At 42.3% G+C, this 10,397-nt stretch overlaps 1 protein-coding gene across 1 annotated transcript in view; it reads right to left on the bottom strand.

The window, feature by feature from the left end:
* Ubap2 (ubiquitin associated protein 2) overlaps window positions 1-10,397 on the bottom strand; it is a gene marked incomplete in the record, with an annotated part of 56,508 nt that overhangs the window by 37,352 nt on the left and 8,759 nt on the right. Inside the window, 3 exon segments of the mRNA XM_013523012.1 lie at window positions 1,493-1,593; window positions 4,175-4,229; window positions 10,163-10,240. Coding sequence (XP_013378466.1) covers window positions 1,493-1,593; window positions 4,175-4,229; window positions 10,163-10,240 — 234 coding nt within the window.

Raw genomic sequence — 10,397 nt, 5'->3', positions numbered from 1 at the left:
TTTATTTAATTATTTTTGGAGCCGGGAATCAAACTCAGGACCTCACAACTGCCAGGCAGGCATTGTGCCGCTGAGCTATATGCCCAGCTCACCACTAAATTTATTGACAAAGTATATTCTTATCATCTTCTAGTATCTATACAACCTATATCAAAGATTGATTTTCTCATTCCTAAACTGCTTTTGTTTTTTCTGTTGTTGTTTGTCGTTTCACACTGGGGATTGAACCCAGAGCTTTACATTGAGTTACACCCCTAGCCCTTTGTATTTTGAAACAGGGTCTCACTAAGTCACTAAACTGCCCATGCTGGGCTCAAATCTGTCTCCTCCCTCGGCTTCTCAGAATGCTGGGGTTATACCCACGCACTACACCACACCGGGCTTCCTAAAACCAGTTATTTAAGCTTCTTCACTTTCCAGTTACCGGTCTCACAAGAAACATCAATTTTACTAGTGTTTCCCAATAATTACATATAATTTTTATTAAGCCTCTGTACAGTATATCTATTTCTAGTTCATGAATTATGCTTCTGGGATGGTGGCTGTGTTTTATTTTTGGGCCAGAGTTTATGTTACGAATGTTGTTTTTTGATAATTTATTGATCATTATTTTCGCATTTTGGGTTATATCTCTGTTTTGCTTTCTGAGACAGAGTCTTGGTGTGTAGTTCACGCTTGCCTTGAACTCAATCTTCTTGCCTCAACCTCCCAAGTGCTGGGATTATAGGTGTCCACTACCATGCCTGGCTTATATTTCATTTATGAAGTGCTAAATTATATTTTTATAAATACAATCTCAGTACTTAATGTATATTAAGTACATGAATCAATCCTCTAAAGAGCGCTATGTAATTAAGTGTTACCAAAAATTTGCCAGTGAATTTCCAAAAATAATCTGGTAACAGGAAGATATAGAAAAACCTACAAAAGCAATCATGCCCCAATACAACCTATCATCTAACACTTCATCTAGCCAAATTCTGGTGTCCACCAGTGAGAATGCTAAGTACTTTCAGTAAAACATCTCATGAGAAATTCTATGCACTGTCTCTGTGGCACACTGCAACAGCAGTATGGCTTTACACTGATTTGTGCAGATTATGCAGTGTCTCACGGTGTAACATGAAAAGTCTAATTTTTCATCATCAATGAGACTTGGGGAGGGGGCGCTCACTGACTCTAGTGATTCTCTTCCCTTGGCCTCCTGAGTGCTGGAAACAGGCACCTGCCACCACACTCAGCTATCAGTGACATGTTTAAGGTAAAAAACAAATAAAAGTAACATGAGAGTGGTGTCCATCAGTACACTTAGGCTTCATCTGTGCATGACAGTGTAAGACTCCTGACACTCCCACATTTAACACCCATCTGTGGACTGCTGGTATAGCTCTGTGGCAGACCATTTTACCCAGCATGCCCCAAACCCCGAGTTTGACCCTCAACACCGCAAGAAAGAAAAAGTACCCCTTTCGGACAAAAAGATAATACTTACGCGATTCTTCATTTGCACCATTCTGAGCAGCTTCCCAAACTGCTTTTGTCCTACACCCATCTGTAGATGTGGAATCTGAATAGTCTGCAGGATTAAACGTCCTGGAGTTTGAAATACAGAAAGAATAAAAGCAAATGAAGCCAGCCACAAGTAACTGAACGTGATCTTCCCCACCAAACAAGCCTAGTCTCTCCAACAACCCTTCCTTCCATTCTTTCCTGTAATGAATTCTTTCAGCCACTGGGACACAGAGCTTCTAAAAAGCTGAGGTTGCCTAGGAATGGTCTCTATAATCTCATATGATGGCCTCATTTTCTTTACAATGTGGTCCTCTGCATCCTAAGGTAGTCTTGGAGTTCTGGAATCTCTTCAAGCCAAACAGGGCACTAATGGAAAGTTCCACTGACTACAAAGACATCACTAGCAAACAAGTCTTTTCTCCCCAAGTCTGAATCCATGCCTGGCTTTAAAGTTCTTTTAGCAAAATTATATCCTCCTTTATACACAGAAAAATGGATACAGATGGTATTTTTGTTCACCCTTCTGTCAGGACATAAATGTGAAACATCTCAGAGTCTCATGTTCAGAGCGTAGAGTTTTTAAAAAGTGGTTTGATTGGGGCTGGGGTTTAGCTCAGAGGCACAGCGCCTGCCTGGCAAGCGCGAGGTCGTGAGTTCGATTCCCAGTACTGGGGAAAAAAAAAAAAAAAAAAAAAATTTTAAAAAATAAAAAGTGGTTTGATCAAGGGGCTGCTCTTCTCATTAGTGGGTTAATCCGCTGATGAGTTCACAGCCAAATGTGCTGTTACAAGGGTCCCTCAGTGCAGAGGGTACAAGGACATGACCTGGAATGGCACAGACTTTTTTTGGTTTTGGTCTTCTTGAGACACGGCCTCGCTACGCCGTTCAGGCTGCCTCGAACTTGCAACGACCCTGGAATGGTGTACTCTTAACCCTGGCTCCTCCCTTTGATCTCAGCCTCCTGGCTGCCATGGGTCAATCAGCTTTCTCTGCCACGCCCCTCCTTCAACCACACCAATTCTGCCACGCCCCTCCAGCAGGCCCCTGGGCCAGGCCACTTCTGCCTTGGACCAGCCACGGACTGAACCCGCTGAGACCATGAGCCAGTATAACCTTTTCTGTAAGTGAGGGTGCTGGGTATTCTGTCCCAACAACAGAGTGACTAAACTAGCCCTCTTTTTCTTTTTCTTTTTTTTTTTTCTTTCTGTAAGGTAGAATCACATTTGTATAGTTCAGGCTGGCCTTGAACTCACAGCAATCCTCCTGCTTCAGCATGCCACCATGCCCAGCTACTACTTTTCATTTTCATTAAAACCCTAACTTGAACAACAGAACACATACAAGGAATCAGGATTCACAGGTCTCACACGGGCTGAAGTAGATACAACCCTTCACAAAACATGAAGTAAACTGAAAAATCCATAAACTAGTTTCACAATATTAAGCTTAGATATATATCTGAGTGATCTTCCCAGGTTTCCCCCTATATTTTCTTTCTTTCTTCCTTTCTTCCTTTTTTTTGAGACAAAGTCTCACTATGTAGCCTTGAACTCACTTATATAGCAGTAGCTGACTTCAAACTCACGGCAATCCTCTTGCCTCAGCCTCCAGAGTACTGGAATTATAGGTGCATGCCATGAAGCCCAGCCCTCCCTGTATTTTCATTCCTCCTTTTTCCTGAGAGCTCAGGTAAAAAAGGAAAATGGCAGGGGACACTATCACTTCCAGGAGGCACTGCTTCCAAGAGTGCTTCCCTGAAAGTTATGGAGACAAAGGCTTTGTGGAGCTAACTTCCTACCTTCAATACAGGGCTTCTCTAAGATTTCTGTTGTTTTGATGGAGTACTGGAGACCAAACTCAGGGGTGCTCTACCACTGAGCTACATCCCCAATCCTTGTTAATTTTTGTTTTGAGACAGTGTCCTGCTAAATTGCCCAGGCTACTCTTAGAACTGTGATCCTCCTGCTCCTGCCCCTGGTAGCTGGGCCTGTATGCATGTACCTCTACACCTGGCCATAAGATCTTTTAAAAACAATTTTTCTAAGAATCCAGTAAAAGCTTACATTTTAAAAGCAACAGGATGGAACGGAAAACAACAGAAACAATAATAACCCATTAATTATAACACATACTCAGTATACTCATCTTTGCTATTATAACTCAGGACAGAGTATCACTTTTACATGGGCAAGCACTGCGTGTACTTGCAAAGACAAATGCTGGGTTTACCAGCTCTTATGCAGTGGCTTTCAACTACGTGTAAAACATGCACACAAGCATGTGCGTGCACACACACACTCCAAACCCAAGGAACATGCAGCAATGTCTGGACATTCTGACTGTCACCCAGGAGCACAACTGGCATGAGTAAGGACAGGAGAGGGTTGTCGCCAAACACCCTACAATACACAGAGTAACCCATCCCGAGGTACTTACCCAGCCCACAGCGCAAACAGTGCAAAGGCTAGAAACCACGCTCAACGCCTACTGAAAAACCAGTTAATTCCAGCTGTACTATTTTCACTTGTTAGTAACACTCTTCAAGTATAAAAAACATCTGATTCATAAAGATAAATAAACTGGAGAGAAAACAGGAAGGGCAACTATAACAAAGTGAGGCACAGGGAAGGAAGTAACTGAAAACAGGACGGCTGTGACTTACCCCATGCTCTGGCCTGAGAACCGTCCTACCCCTCTTCCTCTTCCTCGTCCAAATCCTTTTAAAACACAAAAATGTTACAGCATACAAAAAATACTACATATATTCTAAACAATCATACCCCGCCATCCCACACTCATCACACAAACAGCATCATGATTATGTCTTGCACTAGCATTCCTAATCAGGAATAGAATTTGCTGGTTCCTCGATGCTATAACTAGCTACCCTGATATTAACTTAGGAAGGAGAATGGGGGAAGGGAAGAGGAGAGGGGGGAAAAAGGGAAAGGACATCAGTGTTTATGCCTCCTCAAAAAATTTTAAATAGAATTTCTGAGAGCCAGAATGCAAAAGTTGCTTGCGGCCCTTAAAAAAACGAAAGACCCAAACATAAAGGCCAACCAACCACCCAGTGAGGCAGATCCTAGCTGCAGACACTTCCCTGACCCCAAAAATGTGCAATCTAAAGAGAATCAAAACAGGTTAAGTGAGTCTGATCTAAGAAGGTAGAAAGCAATCCCTTCCCTTCACCGCTAAAAAGAAGAAAGAAAAGGTTTGCTAACAGCCAGCTGTGCCAGAAACTATGTACACATCCCAGGTTGTACCATGGAGATTAAAAGGAACTGACTAGTTCTGAAGTTGTGAGATTTTGTTTTGCTTTGTTTTGGTCTTTTTGAGACAGGGTCTCATTATGCAGTTCAGGCTGGTCTTAAACTCACTTTGTAGCCCAAGTTGGTCTTGAACGTGCAACAATCCTCCTGCCTCAGCCTTCCAAGTGCTGGGATTACAGGCATGCACCATCATGCCCAGCTTCTGAAGTTTTTTACACTGATGAAATCCCGTGATTTCTTTTTAGTTTTTTTGACACAGGGTCTCACTCTAATTTAGCCTGGCGTTGAACTCACAGTGATCCTCCTGCCTCAGCCTCCTAAGTGCTGGGATTACAGGTAAGCACCATTACAGCTGGTACTGAAATTCCTTGAATTTCGAGGGCTGCTTCAATGATATACAGATCTTGCTATCCCTATGCCCAGAGATCTGCTCAGGTCATACATAAGAGCAGAACACCTATGGGCCTGCTGTTGCTCAGGGAGCCAGACAAGCAAGCTACGCCTCTATGTCCCTGGGCCAGGGTGTACTCCTACAGGAAAAGGAAGATCCCCCACCCCAAACTCAAAGCAGCCTAAATAAAACTAATGACAACAAATATTCCAGGAATTCAGTAATAAAGAAAAGATATAATGTGTCATATACATGTACCAACTCAAGACGTATGCAGATATTACAGTGCAAAAATGTACAAATTATATACTGTAAAAACGTACTAAGATTTTTAGAAAAACTAAAATTTAGAACTATTCTTATATCCCCTATAGTAGTTTTTCCTTAGCAAAGAAGTCTGACGATAAATGTGCCACTAAAGTTATTTCAGAAAAGAATTAATGGATTCAAGTACTAGTGAGTGAAAATCTGCTTTTAAAATGGTCTGCACTGGGTGTAGTGGCGCACTCCTCTAACTCCAGCACTCCGGAGGCTGAGGCAAGAGGACTGACAGGAGTTTGAGGCCAGAAACTCAAAGTACACGTACAATTGTACACAAATAAAAGGCAAAATAGAAGATAAACAGGAAGCAGGGACAAGTTCAAATACCCCCCCAAATTATCTACTCTGTTGTTTCAAAGGTATTTTATGATAAATGATGGTTTGTTTCCTGAAAAAATAAAGGAGACACTAACGACACTTGATCACATCATACATTATTTTCTAAGGCAAACGCTGCTCTTCAACAACAAACTATGTGAATCCTCAGGAATAGTTCTGGATTACGGGTTATTTGTTGGATTTAATAATGATATGTAACTCCACTTTCATAAAAATGGTTTTTTCTCATGGGTTAAATTCAAATATTTAAAGGTACAGTAATGTCACTATATAAAAGTATAAGAAATAACCTAGCTGTTCAGAAATTAATTTTGTTTCAGAATACTATATCCTTTTAAATGCTATGTGGAGCCGGGCGTGGTGGCGCACACCTGTAATCCCAGCACTCGGGAGGCTGAGGCAGGAGGATTGTTGCGAGTTCAAGACCAGCCTGGGCTACAAAGTGAGCTCAAGCCCAGCCTGAACTGCATAGCGAGACCCTGTCTCAAAAAAACATACATACATACATACATAAATAAATGCTATGTGGAACCAGGACTCAATAAAATATTGCACAGGATTCAAAAATTAAAAGTAGGGGCTAAGGCTATAGCCAGAATGGGTACCATCAAGAATACTGAAGATAAGTAAATACTGGCAAGGATAAGCAGAGGGACCCTTTAACACTGCTGGTGAGAATGTAAACTAGTACAGCCACTATGGAAGTCAGTGTGGAACTCCCTTAAAAAAATTAAGGAACAAGCTTCCATGCCTATCAGTGGATGAATGAATAAAGAAAATGTATAAACACAACGGAGTATTATTTAACCATAAAGAAGAATAAAATTTTGCAGGAAAATGGATCAACCTGGAGATCAAAATGTTATGCAAACTATACCAGACTCAGAAAGACAAATGTCACATTTCTCAATTTATGGACTTGAAAAAACTGTCAAAACTGAAAGGAAACCATCAGAGAGGAGGGGAGTGCAACAACAGGTGACAGGAACTGGATGTATTTTACACAGAGAGGCCCTGAAAGGTGAAACTGAGGACGAGGACAGGGGGTGCATGTGTGGAAATGATCCAAGTATTGCTGCACGGTTTGCAAAAATGAAATCCATTAATCTGCACAACACATACGCACTAATAAAAAAGATGTGGAAAGAAATATGTATCACATAACCTAATATTTATACTGAGGGTGTCATTACCAATTCATAAACACATTCTGCAATGCCATAAATTCCATATGAAAAATGCGTTAATCTTTTCTTCATAAAGCAGATTCAAAGTTAAATAAAACTGCAAATAGAAGTGGTGAGCTTCACTAAATTTTAGATTATCTTTGAGCTGCTAAATATATCATAACTGGGCTGGGGATATAGCTCAGAGGCACAGGCAAGCGCAAGGTCCCAAGTTCAATTCCTGGTACCAAAAAAATAAATAAAATAAAATAAAATAAATGTACCATGACTGAGAAAAATAAAAACTAAAAAAATAAATAAATATACCAAGAGTATGTCAGATGTGGTGGCACAAACCTGTAATCCCAGCATTTGCAAGGCTGAGGCAGGAGGATCACTGCAAGTTCAAGGCCAGCCTGGACTACATAGTAAAATTCAAGGCCTGCCTCAACCTGTCTCAAAAAAAATTTAAAAAACTAAAACAAAAGGCTGCAGGTGTAGCTCAGTAGTAGAGCATTTACCTAGCATCTAGCATGCATAAGACCCTGGGTTTAATCTCCAGTATCGCAAGGGGGGGCAGTGGTGCAGATTTATTCTTTATGAAACAATACACTATCTCTTTCCTGCTCCTTAGAATACTGTTGAAATGGCTTCTAGGCCTTTAGGCTAAGATCAAGTATAGAATACTGTTGAAAGAACCGTAATGTAGACTCTTTCTCCATGACCATAATATGCAGAGGGAGCCCTAAGATAGCCATACTCCTTGCAGATTTTACAACCCAAGACTCATACACTTCAGGAAGATCCTAGAAGCAGGACTGCACAGCACCCCTCTATCACCACAGAGGTGCTATGAAATAACTTGCTGGCAGCATACTAACCTAATGTTCTAATAACTCAGTCTTTTCTTTCAGACAGGGTCTTGCTACATAGTCCAAGCTGGCCTAGAACTCACTATGTAGCCCAGGGTGGCCTCAAGCTTGTGGCGATCCTCCTGACTCAGCCTCCTGAGTGCTGGGATTACAGGTGTACATCACTACACCTGGCTAAAGCCTACCAATCTGTCAACAGGAGTCCTGGCCCTTACAGATTCACACTCAGAAAGGAGCCAGGATCCTGTGCTCTGCATTTCTGGTCCAGATTTGGGTAACTCCTGGGGTTACCGTGAGTTAGACACAAGTCACCCCCAGTATACAGAAAGAGGACACTGGGTGTCTGACAACTGCCTCGGACAAAGATGACGATGGCTGTCACTGGGGAGACTTCATTTGTTTCACAAGGCAACACGAACTTGGGGTGTTCATCTTCCACCACAGCATCCACAGACGAGGCCACCTCCCTTGGCCTCCGAAGCCCAAGTTCCTATCAAAAGCAGGCCTATGTAAGGGTTATCTTTCTTGGCCCTCTTTGAGACTACACCTCCCATGTCTTACATATGGCATAAACTGGGTAATTTTTCCCTTGCTAAAAAAAAAAAAAAAAGAGGCCAGACACCAGGCACAGTTGTCCAAACCTGTAATCCCAGCTACTCAGTAGGCTGAGCTGAGGCAGAAAGATCTCAAGGTCAGTGCCAAAATGGCCAACTCAGCAATACTGACTCGAAGTAAGTAAAGCACTGGACATGTACCTCAGCACTGTGTGAGTTCAATCTCCAGAACTGAGGAGAAAAAAAGGGCTGGTGAAACGTGAGAGGGGAAAAGAGTAGTAATGCCAGATGCCATGGCACATGCTTGCAATCCCTGTCACTCTGCAGGCTGAGGAGCAGGAGGAAGAGGAGGATCAAAAGATCAAGGCCATTCTGGGCAATTTAGCAAAACCGTAAACTCAGAACAAAAAGTTAAAGGGGCTGAAATACAGAGGTCAGTGGCAGGGTGCCCCTGGGTTCAATCCTCAGCACTGGGGAGGCAGAGACGGGGAACGTTATCACAGAAGTATGACATGGCTGTGGAGAAGGACATTCTTTAGTTACTCTCTCAATGTGTTACCTCAGGCCTGACCAAGCCGTATGACTGTGTGGTTTCCGAGGAAGTCCAGCAAAGGCACTGGTGGAAAGGGAATGACTGAAGCACTGTGGCCCCGTGGAAAGCTGCAGGGACAACACTAGACGCTTGCTGAGATTTGCCCAAAGGAATGGTAACATGATGGCTAACTAAGTCACGTCTTCTTTCTGCGGTAATTGAGTTGTATTGTCCTTGCTAAACCTGTTGCTATCCTCCCATTTGCCCTGCTGCTTCCTTTGTTCTTTCTCAATAAAAGGTGACTGAGAATGGTAATGGGGCTTCAGTCCCAGAGGCTGTAAGCCCCCTGAGCGCAGAATTATGCCCCTCTTGTTTTTCTTGTTTCTCTTGCTTTTCTTTTCATCTGCGGCACCTTGTTCTCGGGAGCTGTCACCGTGGACAGAAACAGATTATAGACTAACACACAACTTTAGTTTTTGTTGTGTTTTGCTTTTTGTTTTTGAGATACGGTCTCACTATGCACAATGGCCTTCAACTCATTGTGTAGCCAAGGCTAGCCTTGAACTTGCAATGATCCTCTTGCCTTAGTCTGTAAGTGCTGGGGTTACAGGTGTGTACCACCACACCCAGCAAGACATGACTTGAGGTCAAACTTTCAAGATTTTTTTTTTTTTTTTTTTTTTTTTTTTTTTTTTCTTTTTTTTTTTTTTTTTTTTTTTTTTTTTTTTTGGTGTGGTGGGGGAGACAGCAGCACTGGGAATCAAACGGAGGACCTCATGCTTAGCAGGCAGGCTCTGCACCACTGAGCTAAATCCCCGGGCCCTCAAATTTTAAATTATTCATAAAAATTGCTTTCTCAGCAAGGCATGGTGGCATGCAACTGTGACCTCAGCACTCAGGAAGCTGAAACAGGAGAATCGCCGGCATGGGCTATATAGTAAACTCAAGGTTCGAATGGACTACACTGCAAGACCCTATCTCAAAAGCAGACAAAAAACTTCCCCAGTTCATCTAAAAATAGGCCGTTTCTTCAGAACTGCACAACCCAAACAGTTCATTCACAGGTATCAGCAAAAGACTTACAAGATTGCAGAAGACCAACTATTCTTTCAAAGTACTCCCCTCTCCCTATTTAGAGCGGCCAGCAGCCTTGCCTTCTTCCCTCTGAGGCTGAACATTTCCCGCCCCATCGTTCCAGCTTACCTCGAACACGGGCTCGCTTGCCCCGGTCAGAAGTTCTGTCCTCTTGATTACACTCAATTCCATTCTCTTCCCCTCTAACTAAAGAGGAAAACACATAAAGCTACTTTAAAACTTCTGTACATAACCTTACCAGATATCACTTACAGCAAGGACAGAAAAAAAAAAATGAGACTAAAAGCCGGTTTCAACAAGTTCAGAAAACAGAAAAAAATAAAGTGACACAAAAGTTGAATGG

This window comes from Chinchilla lanigera, unplaced genomic scaffold, assembly GCF_000276665.1.
Source record: "Chinchilla lanigera isolate Chin_1 unplaced genomic scaffold, ChiLan1.0 scaffold00071, whole genome shotgun sequence".
In the NCBI taxonomy this organism is placed as follows: Eukaryota; Metazoa; Chordata; class Mammalia; order Rodentia; family Chinchillidae; genus Chinchilla; species Chinchilla lanigera.
This window is presented reverse-complemented; position numbering and strand designations above follow the sequence as displayed.